The sequence below is a fragment of the Myripristis murdjan genome, chromosome 3 (assembly GCF_902150065.1).
Source record: "Myripristis murdjan chromosome 3, fMyrMur1.1, whole genome shotgun sequence".
Taxonomy (NCBI): Eukaryota; Metazoa; Chordata; class Actinopteri; order Holocentriformes; family Holocentridae; genus Myripristis; species Myripristis murdjan.
This window is the reverse complement of record NC_043982.1, coordinates 24,921,857-24,941,787: the sequence shown is the minus strand read 5'-3', so window position 1 is coordinate 24,941,787 and position 19,931 is coordinate 24,921,857. Positions and strand designations below refer to the sequence as shown.

The window sequence follows — 19,931 nt, the reverse complement described above, 5'->3', positions numbered from 1 at the left end:
ATTGTCGATAAACAATCATTAGTAATGTGGACATGACAATGTAACAGCTAGAGGTAAATAACATAACATCTACAACAGGTTCAGAAAAGTTCAAAACCCCAGAAGATATCTAGCACCACAATATTGACATAATATTGATGCATCATGTCCCTGGAATAGCCACGTGTCAAAAATTAGCTAAAAATAGAAGAGAATTTCAAGACAGATTGCTTGGTTTGTATACCTTCCCAGTCTCGACACGATGCGATCACTGTTTACCACACCCCCGTAACACCATTTTCCCCCATATTAATCACACAACTGTAACAGCAGTGCCATTGCCAGTAGCTCATGAGTAGCTCGTACAGTCATGGAGGAAATTACATATCAATCGTGATAGGAAGTACAGTGTCCCTTGGTAGAGATTCCCCCTTGTCTGTTTGTGGAGAGCTTCCTAACAGCCATATTACTTTGTATCAGGCATGTGAATCAGGAAAAGACAAAATAACACAACAAACGGTCAGGAAATAATCATGGGGAAAGCAGGAAGACAGCGATTTCCTTGAAAAATCAATGGAAGTGAATCCTTAAAAACAAACAAAAAAATAAATAAATAACTTTAATCTAGAAAGACCCTGAAAACAAACCTTTGCTACTCTTTATTTTTCAAACCCCATACAATACCATGCATGTTTAACAAGCAAACCATATGTATCCCATAAAGACTAAAATGTCTCAATCCTACAGAGACTAGAGGGATTCTTTTGAATGAAATAATCAACATGCCTTAATTTTCTACACAGATGTAGCACCTTTCACAAAAAGACGAGACACAGACTAGAGTCCAATAAACTAGACGGAGATTTCCCCTAAAACATGACGCATCATTGCTCACCAACCGTAACACCCATTAAAATGGCGCAAGCACAGCAAATCATCTATAAAGCCGGGATATCCAACATACTGATAACTGAAAACATGTAGCTACAGTTGTAGACGTGCCTTTGATGAGCCAAGCCTGCTGGAAACTGTCTGAAAGGGATGGTAAACTTAACTTTTTCATTAAAATGTTTTTTATGGTCTTTTTTATGGTCTTCATTAGGTATAAAATACATAATGAAACTGCAAGAATCTGAAGTCCTTGCCCTGAGGACAGGCCCATCGGTTGATTCCTCCTTAGTCAAACATATATATATATATATATATATATATATATATATATATATATATATATATATATATACATATATTTTTTTTTTTTTTTTTTTTTTTTTCTTCAGTTTTTACTCCTCCTGCCCCTGTTTGATGCACTCTTCAACTGTACCTGCTATTTTCCACAACAAATGGTAGTAACAGTAGCTAACTGGCAGCTTGTTAAAATGGTATGTTGATCTTGTGCTGTCCCTGGATATAAATCCAACATTTTACTGAGAATTATGAGGCGAGGGCTAGCAACGCACTTCAACCTGAGGTGGAGCTTAAGTGTCAAATTTAGACTTTTTCAGCTCTATGACTACAGTACTTCAAAGTGTAATTTTTTAGTGAGCAATGTTAGCTATGAAACCATTTGCTAACATATTGTTGCAGGACTAATAAGATCAGTACAGGACTGAGAGATATGGTAGAAAGCCATCATACTGACATTAATATTACATATTGTGATTGTGGTATGACTCATGATTATAAGGGAATGATCATTTTTGAATCATAATTTTCATTTTCACCGAAAAAGCTGTTAAATTGATAATGGTGTGATTTTTTTTTGATTTTTTTTTGCTGGAGTCTATACCAGACAAACATGTTTTCTTACATCTGCAAAACACAATTTATAGGCCAGGACATATCTATAGCACCATGATATTTTATTTACAATGATGTTCAGTTAAACATTTTGCCTTTAGCAAAAAAAAAAAAAAAAAAATGCAGTCCCTGTGATCTGGATATTACACTTGGCCATATTGTGATTTTGATATTTCAGTATTTCATTTTTTAAATATTCAAAATTTCAATAAATTATTCAGCCATAGGTCAGTGGATGTTTCAGTTCCAACAAGCGAGATATTTTCTTCTCTGCTGGACAGATGAGGTGCTGGGACAATAGTTTTACCCTACAAGGGAACGCCCACTCAGCTCTGCTAAAATGTAGTGCTGTGGACAATGTAGCCTCTAAAACTCACTTTTATTGCAGTATTGACTTTTAGGAACTCTCAAATCCTAATGGATTATAAAGAGAGTACTCAAGAATAACAGTAATGAGAAAATCACCATTTTTATCTAGGTTTGCAAACCCTTTAAATAAAAGTAACTAGGTTAGGATTATGCTAGGATTATGTTTCTCTATTTTATCTCTGTTTCATGTGTCTTTGTGTCTCACTTATTTCTGAGGTCACCTTCTACTTTGAGGCCTACTATTTAATGCTATAATTAAATGTTTGTTGTTGTTGTGGCTTTTGTTATACTTAACTGTTGTTCTGCCCAACACCTAACACACTGTGGGTGACTAGCTATATAAAGGTTAAATAAACAAACTTTTAAACAATGGCACCTATCAACTGGCCACCAATCAAAATCAGCTGATAAACAAAATAAACATGTCACCATGAACCACTAATCACCTTTTCCATGGGCCAATCACAAAATTAAAGAACAACAACAACAACAGCAATCATAATACTAATAATGATGATGATGAAAATTCTTGGAGTGGCACTGATCAATCAGACACAAAGAGGGTAAAGCCCACGGTACCGTACGAACTACCAGTGGCAACAGTTGAGTAAACATAGCAGTTGTAAGGTACACACTAACATGAAGTTACCAACTGGATTACATATTGTTTTGTTTTGTTTTTTAATGTGGATCGGAAGCCACTGGAACTAACTGTTAAACACAATGCTATATATTGTATGTAATAAATTTTACTATTTACACTTGCTATACAAGTTTACATGATGTAACACTGTCAGTAGAAAGCCTGGGTAAAATATATTTTTTTCTATCAGTGGCCGAATTTGTAACCAGGCAATCACTATTAAAAATTGTCAAGACTGGCCTCCGAAAACTAGTTACATCCTGAGTTTTAAAGTGACTGAACAGAGTTTCCCCTTGTATGATCACTTTGTTTTCCAATTTTCTCATTTATCTGAAACTCCTCCAATAACCAACATAAGCCTACTTTAATAACCCTTATTTTTCTACAATAATGGACATAGCAAGAGTCATATATATTTATCATTCATATTTAATTTGTGAAAACTTTTGGTCTTGGTTATGTGGAGCATAATGAAAGTGGGTCAAGTGTAGCTGTATAAGGTCGAGGTACCAATTCCAAGCACTAGCCTGAGTGAAGCATGACTTTGAGGGTTAGCTTAAAATAAACTGGGATTCAACCACCCTAAGCGGAGTGTAGAAGCCCCGCCTCTCAGTAAAGGGGGCCGGGGAGAGAGAAAGAAAGAAAGAAAGCAAGAAAGAAAGAAAGAAAGAAAAAAAATCAAACCAAATGCAAGAGTTCAACAGCTTTCTCTCTGCTGTAATGCAGCCCCTGGCATGTTGATACAGCACAGCCAGAGGTAGCTTCAGTTACACTAAATTTAAACTAGACAGATGCCACACATAGTTGCTCGTGCCTCGCCCCAGGAAACAAACGTCTCTCTCATCACACTGGGTGCTGGGACCCTTCAGTTCAGTGGGGCTGGGGGGGCACCCACATGGTGATCTAGCCCCACATGTGGACCTCATGCATGGCTTGACTGACTGACCCTTAACTTCCATATCTCTCTTACAGTTTCATAGAAATGTTAGAGCGGGTAGCTTCACAGTCTGTCCCTTTCTATCTCAGCCGCAGCACTGTAGCTGACACAATGAGGTTAACACAGCGTATGGATACTTGCTAGGCTAAATGTCAAACATTGTCCACTGCCCTTTAAAAGAGATAAAAGCTTACTTTACATTAGCTACGTGGGAGTTCAGTGCAATGCATAGAACATGAGACACTATCAGCAAAGTCTACGCTGGTCATAATGCAGTTTAACCTTGGACAAGAAACCTAGTATCAAATTAGCCATATGTTTTGGTTTTTTTTTTACAATTTCATAATTCTTTGTGTCTTCTGGTTGTTTTAAGAAGAAGTAATGCTATTTGTCACACAGTTTCAGAACAACCTGTACCCTAATGCCAGCTGCTTGTCTGAGTGGTGACTCCCACCCCTCAACTTCAAAGTCTAGACGCTCACATGCACACACAGACACAAAACACACCTGGCCAGTGTCTGGGAGTGTCGACACACTCACCTGGCGATGTGGCACACAGCATTCTTCCACTCCTCTCCCTGTCAAGATGGGAAAGTGCTTGAGCAGTAAAAAGTGGATGGCTTCAGACGTGCTGGGACGAGAGGGGTTCTCCTGTTCTATGCACGCTGAGTCTCTAGAACCTGCCGCCTGCCCTCTGCCACTCTCTTTGGGAGCTCAAAATAGTCCACCATGAGAGCGATGTAATTTCAGTCTTTCCCACGACAAGGACTGAGAGGACCGAGCCAGTAGTCCAGAGAAGCAGGGCATTGACAATAACTTAAGCAAGGACGAAAGAGCTTTATCCAGTAGCTGCTGTCAGTCTGACAGTTCCATAAACCACTTTTTTTTTTTTTTTTTGAGGCTATGCCTTGACGTGTAGCGATATCAAACCGTGGAAATGGCAATCCCACAGGTACAAGATAAGAAAATGTCACTGTATAACAGAGGAAAATAAAACCTGACTAGTTACTGAGTGGTGGTGGCGAATGCTGGCATCTGGAGATTTCATTAGCCTAGATCAGTCTCTCTGATGTCATTGGTGGTCTCACTCACATCCTGAGAAAGCAAAGAGAGAGAGAGAGAGAGAGAGAGAGAGAGAGAGAGAGAGAGAAAAGAAGCCTCAGCGGCCCTCGTGGTAGGTCTGCAATGTCTTGAGCTGGTATGGTGACAGCCGACAAACCAAACTCACCTCAGTATGAGATAAGAGCAAGCAAAAAAAAAAAAAGGAAAAGAAAGTCAACAAAAATGGACATAAAAACAAACAAAAAGAAAGAAATGTCCAGAGAAGCAAAACAAGTGAACAAAAATGCTGTTCAAGTTCCCGTTAACAGCAGGGAGAGAGCCGTCCGCTCCCTTGTCCTTTCATTCCACTCTTCCATCTGAGCCCCACATGGCATGTCTGGGCAGAAAGCCAGACACCTCCACTATGGATGCACTACTCTGCCACCCGTAACGGGGACATTTGCCCCCCTGCCAGATACCACCTCTACCACCCAATGAGGCCACTGCTCATGACCCGTGTAACCCTAACTCACCATTGCCTAACTCTACCACTCTCAACACCACTTCACAATAGACACTTTCCCACAACTGAGATAAGTGGCACTTTAAGGGTTTGGATCAGTTCAAATGTTTGTAGCACAAGACGGACAGAGGTATTTGTATATTTGAAACAATAATCCAAATAAAGACACAAAAACAAGGGAGGGAAAAACAAGTGCTAAAAATAGTAAGATAAAACTCGGGCTCACGCTCTTTGATACTGAACTGCAGATGAAAAGTTGGAGGCTATTACTGGTGGCTTGCGTAACACACTACTGCCTGATTCTACCATTTTCCGTGCAATTTGTTTCACAGCGATAGCAAGCTGTAGCCTAAAAGCTGGACTTTCTAAAGCTGTTCAGAAAAGCAAGACGAGTTCAGCTCAGTTCAACAGTCTAATTTGAAATACTAAATTTCAGTCATTTTTCTGCACCAATCCTTCAGTATCAGCACCTCACTCGACCAAACGCTGGTGAGTTAACATTGTTTATGTTCCTGAATGAAACCAAGAGATGCTAATAGCCACAAGTTAAATGGTAAACAATGGTATTTTTTTAAAATGTGGAGTGTGCAACTCAACCAAAAGCTGGTGAGTTAACATTGTTCATGTTCCTGAATGAAACCAAGAGATGCTAATAGCCGCAAGTTAAATGGTAAAACATGGTAATTTTTTTGAAAAAAAGAATGCTAACAATGCAAACGAACAGGTTTTCAGGTTGTTTAAGTACTAACATAGAAGCCTTTCACACAATATAACAAACTGCACAAAAGCCCAACACTGCTAGTCATTTTCTTGTAATGAATGGCAGTATTTTTCAACAACAAGCTGAGCCCATCAACCTGAGAATATATCTATGAGACTGTGTCCAGCTTAACACAAACCAGTGTCTATGGGTCCTATTCGGCCCTGTCAGGTTTGGGCAAGTGAATCCTGTTGTGTGGACAGAGTCAACTGTTCTTTAAAGCTGAAATTTTTAAGCTACTTAAACCATTTCCAGGATAAATGCAATGACTGAAATAATAACATGTTCTTTAAATGTAATTACATTAACTATTCAGTGATAACCAAAAGATGCAGCCTAAACAAACTAGTTACTAATTGGGTGATTCCCCTTACTAACTGCCAAGTAATTCTGGGAGATTAAGTTAAATTTATTACTCTAACTACATTTAAATAGCCCAGACTTTCAAACAGTATTTACCATTAGTTTACCCTTGATTTTAAAACTTGATATTATTTGTCCTCCCTCAAGAATTTTTAAGTGAGACATAAATAACCAGTACACTATCTCACTTTCCAGTTATGGGTGATTTAATAGAGAGATTTGTTCTTCTATTGCGCTGGCATTGTTCATTAGCAGGGGAAGTCCCTTAACTTAGCCCGATGTGTCTGAATGGAACAGTGGAATGATTCACAGGTTTCAAAAGGAAGTCTGTTTCCTGAACAACAAATCACTCATGATGGAGGGCAAGAGACAGAGTGACAATGAAAGACACAGACTGACAGAGAAGAGGGAAGGGAGAGAGAAATGGAGAAGTAGGGGTGGAGGACAGCATACAATATTTCTGATCACATACACTGTATATTCAGATACATAGCAGTCAGCAAAATAGACTGCGGTTGAGTGAGACTAAAGGCATAGGTGGAGACGTTATCGCTTGGTGTCCTCTGACTGCCTCCACACCTACACTAGTTTTACTACTCTGCTACACAAAGCAAGAAGATGAAGAAGAGAAATATTTACAGCAGCGATTTTGAAGAGAGGGTAACATCTGTGTCAGACAGTAGCACTCTAGTCATGAAATTACTTTAAAAAAGTGGCCCTTGTAATGCTCGACAGCGAAAATGGAACGGAAAAAAAATCATTGTTAATGTTTGTGTAAAGTAAATTCTGCTTTCCCCAGCAACACCTCTTGAAACTAACGAAGTCTCAGCCTGCTTGAGAATTGGCTGAAGGCATATTAAAATTTTAACAGTCACAGTCCAGTTCAAGTTAACATATGAAAATAAGAGGCTCGGTGCAGGAGAAACCTGTCAGATATGCACAGCAGAGGTTCTCCAGGTTGTTATAAAAACAAGCCTTGACTTGAGCCTAGCCTGCCGGGAAGGAGACAGCTCAGCTCAGGAGCGCAAAACTTACTTTTACCCTGGCTGTGTGATCCTGTATTACACTCCAGTTATTAATGTGGACAGGCGCTCCCCTTTAGAGCCAAGTCATACAGTCCGGACCAGATTAAAACCACTTACACAGTGGTGCTTTTATTCCTACGCTTATTCCAACTGCAGTTTTTCCTTTTGCCCCATCTCCAAATTAAACTTCTTTTTTAATCTAGGGAAAATTTGATTGAAGATCACAAGCCCTAGCCAAGCCTTCTTGGATTCATTACTTTGCCGGAGTTTCAAGAAAAGGACACATCCGGAGTATTCACTAGTTCCAGGGGTTTAGGCACAAAGACAGCATAAAATGAAGAAGCAGAACTGAGCGTGGACCAGCAGCGTAAGGCAAATGCCATATATTCATAACTTTGTGGGTTCAAATTCAGCTCATGACCTTTGTCATATGTTATCCCCACTTTTGCCAAGCTTTTGCACTACATCCCATTATAATATCACGGTAGTATCTATAGTATCTCACAGAGCAGAGCATTGACACAAATCTCAATAAGGGGATACATTTTAAACTGAGTTTACTTTTCTCCCCACAAAAAAATATGCTTTTCCTCTTTGCTTCCTGGGTGCACTGCACTTGTAAATTAATGAAAAAAAAAAAAAAAAAAAAAACACAAAAAAAACACAAAAAAAGTAAGTAGGCCTAACGGATTTGTCATTTGAAGCAAAGCTATTAATTGCCTTCATCCCAATTTCTCCGTAACAAGGTCTCTGTTGTTAGCTTATTTAGTTTTCATTATTATTTTATTTATTACTAAATCATTACTTCAGTTATTATTATTATCATCTTTAATTTCAAAACAAACAAGCAAAACCAGCCAGGCCTCCCTACTTCAATTTTATTATTTTCTTTTCTTTTACAATAATTAATTTCCTGATTCAAATAAAATAATTATAAATGAATGAATAAATAAACAGATACACAAACTTTCCCTCATTTGTTTAAACCTTGAGCGTTATGTTACTGACCCATATATTTACAATTGTAGTAGCTTATGAGTATGAACTTATTCTACTGCTTGCAGTTATGTTCTGCTGCTTTTGTTATGGTTTCAATCCTTTCTTACTTGCCAAATTAGATGAGAATTTTTAAACTATGTAAACTATAAATCTCAATTTCTTACATGCGTCCCCAGTATGAACGACATCCTGCGCATGAACCCAGTTTTGTCATCAAGCTATTTGATCATGAAGGTTCAAGTTCAAAATATTTTTTCAAACTATAGCCTAAAGGCTATAAAGGACTGATTGAACATGGGGCACATTTCCTGCCAAAGCAGCTAACACAATTTGAAACCTGTTTGACTCCCAAACCTCAGGTCCCCCTCGAAGTCAAACTGTGTCCAAAAGGAGAAAATTATTAGGCTAAATGTCAGCAGGTGATAAACAGTATGTCTGTGTTTCTTGTTTGTAACTTTGCCAAGGTACAATGCTAAAGGCCACCTCATGTCCAAGTGAGCCCTCTCATCTGAAAAGGTGACAATAGGATTCAAACTGGGAATGCCCATATTAAAATAACAAAGGCTCACTGTGCTTTTAAGGTGAGTTATTTAAATTATCACATAATTTTTGATATTCTAATAAATTTCACTATCATCTGTGTTATTTAAATGCATGAGTATGATTGGTTATTTATGAACCTGGTGGAGACAAACTAAGGTAACGAAGCCACCCATTTAACTGTGCATGCGTACAGCATGGCACAATTTATTTTCTCTGTGCCTATGTGCATGACTGTAACCGTGAACTGACACTAAACAATAACCTCAAATGTATTCCAATATAGTTCTCTACATTGTTGTAAAGGCTTACTAAAATTGATTAAATTTAACATGTGTTGTTTGTTGTCCTACACAACCGGCGTGCATGACCTAGCTGTACTTTTCCGAAGGACAACTTTTGTTATGACATTATCATGCGCTATTTTGTTGCATTGTGTAATAGTCACACTCAAAATCTTCTTCCCTCTCTTTTTCATAACATAACACATTGCTGTCAGCTACACTAACTTTGCTGCAGCCCCCACAGAGGCATGCTGCATTTCTGATGTCTGTTTATAAGAAAAAGAAAAAAGAAGAAGAAAAAAAAAGCACACGACTTCTACAAGTTTTGATTAGATTTTCAGTCAGAATAACAACATACGGCAGCACCAGCAGTCCTGCTAGCAGCTAGCATACCAGGCTAACTTAATGACAGCTGCTGTCGTGAGCACTTGCTGGCTTGCTCGGCAAGCATGAAACAAAAAAAGACCCCTGATATTTTACTATTCCCATTTATGAAGGCAGTTGTTAAGCTCGCTTTCCCTTTTATAGATGGCACAGTATCCAGCTGGTGAAGGTGGCCTGGGTTACTCATCTATAAAGTAACCGGTAGGTGACAACAGCAATATTGTGCCTTAAGTTTACTCACAGTGAATACAACACAAACAGTGCCACCGGGCCAAGGAGAGCACACTGACCTGCGGGGCCTAGAGGCTGCTGTTGTCCGTCCTCTCCGAAGATCAGTCTGAAGTCCAGCTCCTCATTACCGGCGCAGTTTGCAGTAGTCATCGGGTTTGACAGCTCGGGTTTTACCCCGCCACTCGACCGTCGACGGCTAGAGCAATGCTCTCCGAAAATGTCACAACATTTAACGACTGCAACAACGCCAAACTTCAACTTTTGTTTATTCAGCTCACGAACTTCTGACGGTAGCGTGTCCTTTCCCGCCCCCCTCTTTAGCAAATCCAAAACACGGCTGGTCCGCTCCTCTCCTCCGGCAGTCAACTGGCGAAATTCTGGCTTCAACTTCACAGAAAGTCACCCGGTACTCTGCTCCGTCTCCCTTGTCTGCCTCTCTCTCTCTCTCTCTCTCTCTCTCTTTCTCTCTCTCTCTCTCTCTCGACCCAGGCAACAAGGAACTGTTTACTCTCTAACAGTGTTTGATGTCAATTGTAAAGGCGACGAGTTGTCCACAAAATTGCCCCGTTCTCTCTCTCTCTCTCTCTCTCTCTCTCTCTCTCTCTCTCTCTCTCTCTCTCTCTCACTCTCTCTGACTGGAGCTCCTATCCCAACTTTTACTAACAGCGCGTGACAGGGCAGTTCCAGTGGTGACGTCGGCAAAAAGCGCGCGCGCACTCACGCACTAACACACACACACACACACACACACACACACACACACACACACACACACACACACACACAAATACAGTGAAGGGGTTAAGACGGTCAAGTGCTTCTATGTAGTTTGTAAACAGTTTACAAGGTCATCTTAACAAAAGGTACGCTTTAGAAATATTTATCTAAATATATCTATAATATGTTGGCTATATTGCACCACAGTTCCGTAATAGTTTCGTTTGTTTGTTTGCATGTATGTAAGTAGCTCCTGTATTTATGTTTGTTAGTTAGTTAGTTAGTTTGTTCGTCAAACAGACTGAAATTCCTCGTCCCTGGAGAGAAGTAAAATATGTATGTCCCTTGATACTTTTTCACATTTTCATATTTCACCCAAAATTCAGAATTCCTTATAACAGCAATGATTTCTAAAAGTAGCTATTATCTCATCTTTCAGAAACTAAACTGTCTTAGCAAACCAAAGGGCATGAACATTTCATTTTTTTTTTTTTTTATAGCCATGCAATAAGTTGGTCTTGTTGAGCTGCCACTTTGCTCTGTTTAATTGGTTGTCTCTCCTCCAAACAACCACCATTAGTTTACACCAGATTGTCCCTGACCTCTAAGTCCTATCTCTTAACTGCATATTATGTGGCACCAATCCAAGCCCAGACTGGTGAGGTTTAATGACACGATGCACTTTTTACCTTTTGATCCGTCCGACCTCAGAGGCTAATTTCTGAACACCCAACTGATGCTTGTGGACTAGGCAGGAAAGAATAGACATGCATTCTCTTACTCGTATTAAAAAAAAAAAAAAAAAAAAATCACCTCTGCAACAGCTTATATCACCAGAGTGCTGTTGCTTTCTCAGCTTGAATTGTTTTCTTTCAATTGCTTTTTTTCCAGTGCTGGCCCAGAATGAACTGCTGCACTTCTTAGAGCGATTTCTAGTGGTGGATGAGAGAGTGAACATGTGACCCCACTCACAGAAAAATAATCAACAGGTATTCTAAAGAGGTGTGTATTCTCCTTACACCTGCATGTCAAATGAGATTTGTTAAAACTGAAAGACTGAGATGGTGATCAGCTTAGTATGAACAGTATTGACAAGGGGTGATACTGTTTACTTTTCAGTGTGTTGCTACTCTGGAGGATAACCTTATGTGAATGGAGAGCAGTAACAGGTTTCTCTTAGTCATTACGATATTATTACAATTTCTTACCGGAGATAGGGTAAAGGTTAAATCTGCAGGTTGGATAAAGGGAGTGTAAATCCACTTGTTTATGGGCTGTTCCAACCCACTTAACCTCACGGTCTCAACCCAACCCATCACTCTTACTCACTCAGGTAAATCCTTATTTGGTAAACAATACTGAGGCTTATGCATGCTGCTTTGCTTTAGATCAACTTGTTTCTGCTTTAATTGTCTGCTTGTCACACAGCATTTGTATTAGATGTTATCAAAATTCTTGACATAACCTCCATCCACCCCACACCCACACTCAACAACCACATACACAAACTTTTTTTTTTTTTTTTTTTTTTTTTGATATATTGACTTATTAGCTATTTCATTTGTCTAAATTCAAGGTTTATCATGTAGCTCGCTGGGGATAATATAACAGTACTGAAGTGACATTTGGGAGGCACATGTTCCTCTGAAATTTAACGACTCATATCTCAAGAACATCTGCATCCATCCAGTACGTTTTTAATGTTTTACTAAAGGTTTTTGCAACACTGATCAGCACAGCTGTAAAAACGTGAAGTTATTTTACACTTGTGCCTCTGTCACTATTGCATTCTGCTGATCACAGATAAATTAACACAGGACTATATTTTTGTACTCGACTGTGGTTATAGTGAATGATCACCTTGTAATGGAATAGAATAAGACAAATTGCATGTGCAGCAGACATCATGCTCTTATTTTTGTGACACAGACACAAAACATGTACCAGTGCTCAATGCATGTGGGCGTACAGACAGGCGCTCAGCGCATAAATGCATCTGAAAGCATCAATATCACATTTCCTGTGGTCTTTCGTTCCAAGCAAAAGTGCAAGATTTAACCTTCCTTGACATATATGCCACCTTCTGAAGCAATTCTCTGCCGACAGATTCACTGAAACCAGCAGATATTGGTTGCTCTAAATGTGGGCTGATACGATTACAAAGAGCATTTTGTTCTGTCTTCATAAGCCAAAATAAATCCATGACTAATATATTCCAAAACTCTGACATTTTCTGTTTCTCCTCTATGAGTTCATGTTAATTTGATGCTGTCATTTCACATTGTCGCCCAGAAAAAGGTCTACACACAGAATAACAACAATAAAAGGGTCATTTCTCTATTTCACTACATTGTTTTGCCAAAAGTATCTCAGCATGGATCATGTAAACGAAGTCTTGGTTCTATTTGACCTGAATAACCTTCAGATTAATATACAAACATTAATATTCAACATTGTCATAAATAATATATATACAGATTAGGCCTACTTTATATTAAAACATATATATAGGTTTGAATATTAAGTTTTAATATAAAGTGGGCCTTATTATGTGAGTTGCATCTTCTGTGCTGCAGCTGTGTCTCCAGACCCACAACAGTCTAGTTCAGGTTACCTGTGTCTCTTATCTTCTCAGATGACCTTTGAAGGGTGAAGATAAAGAACACAAATTGTGTGGGAGGCTGTAGATGTGGTTTGTGAGATTATGTTCTTGTAAAGAAAGTTATGAAGGGGGGGAGAAAAACAGCTTCTACCCCCGCACCGGTCCTGTTTGTAAGGTGTCACTCTTTCAAGGATTAGGGTTTGCATACACTGCAGAAATGCACTGCAGCACCCTGACAGACCTCACGATGTTAGGTTAATGTCAACAAATATCAAATTACATTAAGTCCTGGTGGCAGCTGATATGCAAGGAAAGGCTCAGTGAACCAATGTCACATGTAGAAACACATTCTGATGATTATACTCATATAAATTCTCCAGCATTCACAATGTAAATTCTGCAAGAAACCTTTATTCCCATACAACTGACTTATGGACTGTACTGATAATGTAGGTTTGTGGAAGATATACAATTTATATATATATATATAATTGATATTAGAGAAATTTGCACACTTATTTTTCTGCAGCATTATGCATGAAATGTTGTAGACTTGGGGCAGGGTGCAACACTTCATGGACTTGCTATAACAGCTCTGATTAGGATTTCAGATTAGCACTATCCTTGTTGATTTGTGCTGCCCTCTTGTGTTCAGTCTGTGAAACTGAACCGTGATCAGAGCTGGAGAGTCAGACCTTTGCCTCCAGTCAGACCATCACTAGCTCAGACTCCAGGCATATAAAACTTAAATGGAGTGGGAAACTTGTTCTTTTCAACAAGTGTTATTGTGCTAATGAGCAAAGGGAAGACAGTGCTCACAGGTCTCTGGATGGAAACACAAGAACACAGTATGAGTTACATGAATTGAAATCTATATATCACAACTGAGATAAGAATTTATAATGGTATGGGTATAGCAGAAATGTTCTCATCTTGTGGTATTATTGTTTTAAAGGATTGTTAAAACATCTATATGTTTTACATATACAAATAATATAATATATGACATTTTATGTTAAACATTTGTATTTGCCTAATTGCATCGAGTACTTTATGAATGTATATTTCTTTCTTTCATATATCATTTATGCATTAAGGTGTCATTGATATAGAACATATTTCACCTAGGAACACAGTTCCAGGCTGTCCAACATGTGACAGAGACACTTTGCTACTGAAAGAGTGTGTTTGATGCACTGAGGCTATAAATCAATCAGTGAACTGAGTCATTCAGCACATGGAAGTGTGCCTGATGCATAATCAATGCCTGATGTGACAACAGCAGATGTACTGATGTAAAGAGCATTTTTTAAAAAATAAATATTGGTGTGCCTTTCATCTATGACCGTCCTGTCCTGTGGATAAGAGAACACGGTGGTAAGCTAAAATACATGGGTGTCAATATTACTGGAAGGTACTCTGAGAGACAAAAAAGAGGAGGCTCGAGTCCCCATTTGGACCCTTTTAACTAAATAAAACAGAAAAAAAAGTTATACCCTGCCTTGATGTGTACTGCTGATTAAGTAAGTTGAGATGAAGAAATGATCAAGAAGATGACAAAGAGCAGTCAGACAAGAAAGAGGGCCCTGCCTTTGATAACCCCTCAGTTTGATAGCCTATATTTGATGCGGTACAGTGCCTGAGGCTTGACCTTTGCCAGTGGAAGCGGCAGGGATTGAACAGCACAGTGAGTCACATGCACATTGACTACCACTGTTGTGTCAATGACAATGTACCTTATCACGTTTCCCTGAGCCATTACAATCTCTGATAGCGCCATGCTGCTGGTAGTGCTGATTCATAAGGGCGGAGATCAATTTATTGGCTGATCAGTGCAACATGAGTTAGAGAAGACTATTCTCAGTTTATGAGGTTGCCATTTTTATGCTCTTTTCAAATTCTGGTCAGGACAAGGCTGAGATCCAGGGAGAGACAGTGGGTTAGGTAAATAATCCCGTTCTTGTTCATGGCATTATTCTCTTCAGGAGTCCACTGAAGTTCCCTCGTCCGCTCAAAACTGTCGAGGATCAATGAGAATAAAAAATCCTACACAATAACATGTTCACTACCAAATCAAAGCTAATCAACAAAGTGAACAGCTAACAATTCAAAGTTTTCAATTGCATATTTTTAGCTGTAATTTGCCCATTGCAGATCCACAGCGCCACCACCGCGCTCTCTGGCACATCTACATATTTTATTTCTATACTTGACATCATCATCTCTTGTCCCCAGTTAAGTGACATCATCAACATTAGCCGAGAAAGCATGGAGATTCAACTGGCTAGTAACACACGATGCGGACAGGGGGACGTGTTTTTCAACATTTATGGTGACTTTTTAAAGAGTTACACCAGACCAAGTTGGAGTAATTCTTCTGTTTCCTAGTTTCGATGGATATTTTCTCAGTCAGCTAACGTTTAGCTGCTGGCTACTCGCTAAAGCTAAAATGCAGTCGGTGAAGGTCGGCTATTTGGCTATGGCTGCTTCGAGGGCTGTTTTCTCAAATAACATGGCCTGTCCCGTTAATGTCATCGCTTGTTGTTGTATCCGTAGTTCAGTCGGTCAGATTCGTCTTTGTCAGTCGTCAGTCAAAACAGGGGAGCCTGTGGTTATTCGCGTTCCCCGACACATGCAGAAGCGCGTCGAAAACGTGAAGCAGATGCGAGGCAAGAGCAAAATCAACACCATCAAAGCTGGCAGGCTGTTGATCCAGAGCAAGAACCCTGAGCGGAACCAGTCTGCGGGATACATACTTGGGAAGTTTGAGCAGCCTGTTCTGTCCTCTAAAGGATGGAAACATAACAAATCATTCGGTGACTATTTCTCCATTAACAGCACTAAGACTGTTGCCCCTTTTGTCACTAAAACCCAGCAGGAGGAGAATGATAAACCTGGGGAATTGATGACATTTAATAACTTCCGCATCTGCAAGGAGCTGGTGGAGGTTTTGAACAATACCAACATCACACATCCCACCACCGTGCAACTACAGACCATCCCAAAGGTCCTGCAAGGTCACAACATTATTTGTGCTGCAGAGACAGGCAGCGGCAAAACGCTGAGTTACCTCCTGCCCATTGTTCACAGGCTTCAGGCGGAAAGGGAATCAGAAGTCTATGCTGACACCACACGCAAGGTCCGCTGTTTGGTTATTGTGCCCTCCAGGGAGCTGACTGAGCAAGTGGCCGCTGTGTCCAGGATCCTGTGTGCTCCATTTGACATGGTGACGAGGATTGTGGGTGGTGGACGAGGTGTAGGTCACATCAAGATGGTCTTCAAGAGGGGACCTCCAGATATCTTAGTGGCTACCCCCGGTGCTCTGGTCAAGGCCCTGCAGAGACACTGCCTGGACCTGAGTGAGCTGAACTTCTTGGTGGTTGACGAGGCTGACACCATGTTTGACCCGAGCTTTTCTGGCATGTTGGAACGTATCCTCCTCGAGACTCATATTTCCAGTGAGCCTTCACAGACACAGGGCCCTGGCCATAGGGCCCAGTTGCTAGTGGTTGGGGCCACCTTCCCTGGTGGTGTGGGTGAAGTTCTCAGTCAGGTGACTGACCTCGGCAGCATGGTGACTATCAAGAGCAAGATGCTGCACTTCCTCATGCCGCATGTCAAGCAGACGTTCCTGAAGGTGAAGGGAGCTGACAAGATCCTGGAGCTGCATCAAGCACTGAAGCAGCTCCAAAAAGATAAAGGAGGCGGTGGAGCTCTGGTGTTCTGCAACAGCGCCTCCACTGTCAACTGGCTGGGCTACTCTCTGGAAGAGATGGGGGTGCAGCATGCACGTCTGCAAGGGCAGATGCCCGCTGTCATACGTGCAGGGATCTTTCGATCCTTCCAGAAGGGCCTGGTGGATGTGCTGATCTGCACGGACATCGCCTCACGTGGGCTGGACACATCCCGAGTGCGCTTGGTTGTCAACTATGACTTCCCAGAATCCCATACGGACTACATCCACAGGGCAGGGAGGGTGGGGAGGGCAGGGAGCGTTGAGGACGGGGAGGTGCTTAGCTTTGTCACTCATCCCTGGGACGTGGAGCGGGTGCAGAAGATTGAGACTGCTGCACGAAGGCGAGCCAGTTTGCCGGGCATGGAATCTGTTATACATGAGCCAAAAGCCAAACCCTTACCTTAGCCATGAGTAGAAGGGTTTTGCTTGTCTGTTGGATAGGCTTAGGTGGTGCACTACCCACTGGTGTTGGAGTGAGACTCTGTAAAAGCAACAGAAATATTTGTAATGGGTTACTTTAAAATTGAAGGTGCAGAGTAAACAGGAATCACCCAAAGTGTTAAAAATGGGCTAATGTTCTTAAGCTTTTCACTGCTCCATCTGACCATCCTGACTTAATAAAACACAGGACACTTAATGCACTGGGTGGTTAAAATGAACAACCCCAATTCTGTTTCATATCAGTAGGGATGGAAATGCTGCTAAAATGCTGCTTAGTGTTTTTCAGAGACATAGTGCAAATGCTTGCAACTTGAATCGAGGCTAAAGGAGATGGAGATGGCAGTCAAACTGTTTTACCAGGCTGTGCTCTGAAATCCTCAAGTTTTGTGGGTAGTCCTTATACTTACAAAGCAATAATTTCAAGCACAACAGCTCATATGGAACACATTTAGGAGTGCACTTTTTTATGATTGTAATATAAATAAGACTGTTATAGCTTGTGCTGTATTTCCTGATGCAAATTATTTACCTGCTTGCACTGTTGGTTTATGGAGACAAAACTGCTCAACATGAATTCATTCAGGTCTATTTGTGTTATTCCACTCAAGCAATTAATATAATGTGTTTAACACATGGTTTGAATTCTTAGTAAAATGCTATGCAAAATCGGAAATTCTTGATTCATGTTTGTCTGTCAAGTCAGTGATGAATGCAGTGTGCTGGGCCTGAGCCTCTTCCTGACATCTGTGGTCCTTCCACTAAGCACTTACATGAAGGGCTTAGAAACTGGGGCAGAACACTATTTTTTTTTTTTTTTTTTATCTTTGGAGTACATTTATATTTGGAATGCTGAACAGAAATTTGGTCAAAAGTTGGGCTTTGGGATGTTTATTATGCAGATTAGTCAAATATATTTAAATCTTAGTCCACATTTTTATTCAGTCTGCATTACATTGATTACTATTGTCAAGTCTCAACCCTGCAGTTTCTGTAGAATTACTTGAGGATCCTATTTAATCCTTCTATAATCCATTTTCAAGTGTCAAGCTTTTTTTTCTTAACATAACACATATTTTGTACTACATGAATTTAGCCACAAGGTGGTGGCATATGCATTACTAAAGATGAGCAGAGATGGCAGGCCAAAAATGAAACAGTTTTTCTATGGTTTGTGGTGAACACTACTAACTTGGCATATGGCCACTAATACCTTAGATTAAGCTCTTCATGGAAACAATCACAAGCTCACCTGTTACATTTTGAAAGCATCTGTGGATTCCATTGCCTTTTATGTTAGCAATGCCAAACCACTTCATCAAAACAGCTACAGCAGCAGTCATTAATCTGCTGTCAAGTTGAGTACAGGCCAAACCTTGATGTCTCTTCTGTTGATGTGGTAGGTCTGCTACTTGAAAGTCTTTTTTTCTCTCTTTTCCTCTTCCATGCCTGTGGGTACTTGTTTAAAGGAAACCACATAAGTTTCAACATGAAAAATATGTATGAATGAAGACAATCCCTTTATGATCTTCAAAGATAAGACCTTTTCCTGAAACCCTGATAGTAAAGAAACTGATCCCACAGGCATTCTTGAAACAATTATGTATCACACAGACTGAATGTTTGTATAGGTAATGAACAGATAAAAAAAAAAACAAAAAAAAACTTGCAACTAAAAATTTGTTAGGAGCTGAACAATTTTTTTTTAAAATCACATGTCAGATGATTCATATGGATTGAGCAGAGAATAAAACAATCTTTGCAGCAGAAATCTACACCTGGAGATTCCTGCTGGGTTGGCTACAGATTTATAGTATTAAGCACAGTGGAAATACCTCAGTCAGGAAGGCAGACAGGTGTGTTAACAGCACTGACAGTAACTGTGAGTTTACATCAGAATGTCTGGAATTTAGCAATGACTGTACTGCTGTCTGGGGTCAACACTTCCGCTTGCCACCGAGTTTCACATTTCACCAAACTAGACCCTGACAACAAGGGCCAACCATCCAATTATAGCATATGTAAGAAATGCCCACGGTGCTCTCTCTTGTATTTTTGTCCTGCTCCACCCCCCACCTCAATAAACTCAGCAGGCTCTAGTTAAGTACTCTATCTAATACCTCTGTAGTTGTTTTTATTTTCCTTTGGGCAAGAAAAGGCCCAAACTTCTCTGCAGAAGTGAAAGAGACACTTCGTAAGGATGGCTCTTGGTTTGATGTAATTTGAAACAAACATCCAGCATTTCCAAGCTTCCTCTCAAATATTTGCTCAGATGTTGATGTATGGGTGCCCTAACACCAAAGACTCTGCTTCCATTTCTTGCAGCCTGGGCTCAAAACTGAGGAAATTTACCCTCATCCTCACTCGGGTTCACTATCATAAATACTAATGTCACGTGTAGACTTAACAAACTATAAAATATTTAGGGAACAAATGATCCCTTAGATTTATAATGCTGGCCTGACAAAAAAAAAAAAAAAAAAAAAAAAAAAAAACTTAGGTGGTGCTCTGCTCTCAATCATACACCTATTTAAACCTAACAACTCACAAAGATGCGCCC

The 19,931-nt window shown here is 40.0% G+C and overlaps 2 protein-coding genes across 2 annotated transcripts in view; one reads left to right on the top strand and one right to left on the bottom strand.

Moving 5' to 3' along the window:
- Window positions 1-10,526, bottom strand: part of nfatc3a (nuclear factor of activated T cells 3a) — an 82,762-nt gene extending 72,236 nt beyond the window's left edge. The window contains exon 1 of the mRNA XM_030077170.1: window positions 9,938-10,526. Within this exon, the coding sequence (XP_029933030.1) occupies window positions 9,938-10,028 (91 nt within the window). The 5' untranslated portion in view covers window positions 10,029-10,526. The remainder of the gene's footprint in view (window positions 1-9,937) is intronic.
- A 4,910-nt stretch (window positions 10,527-15,436) lies between these two features.
- On the top strand, window positions 15,437-18,047 carry ddx28 (DEAD (Asp-Glu-Ala-Asp) box polypeptide 28). Its single transcript, XM_030048530.1, has one exon. It carries the CDS (start codon window positions 15,647-15,649, stop codon window positions 17,336-17,338), a length of 1,692 nt encoding a protein of 563 aa, XP_029904390.1. The 5' UTR covers window positions 15,437-15,646; the 3' UTR covers window positions 17,339-18,047.
- Window positions 18,048-19,931: the final 1,884 nt, after the last annotated feature.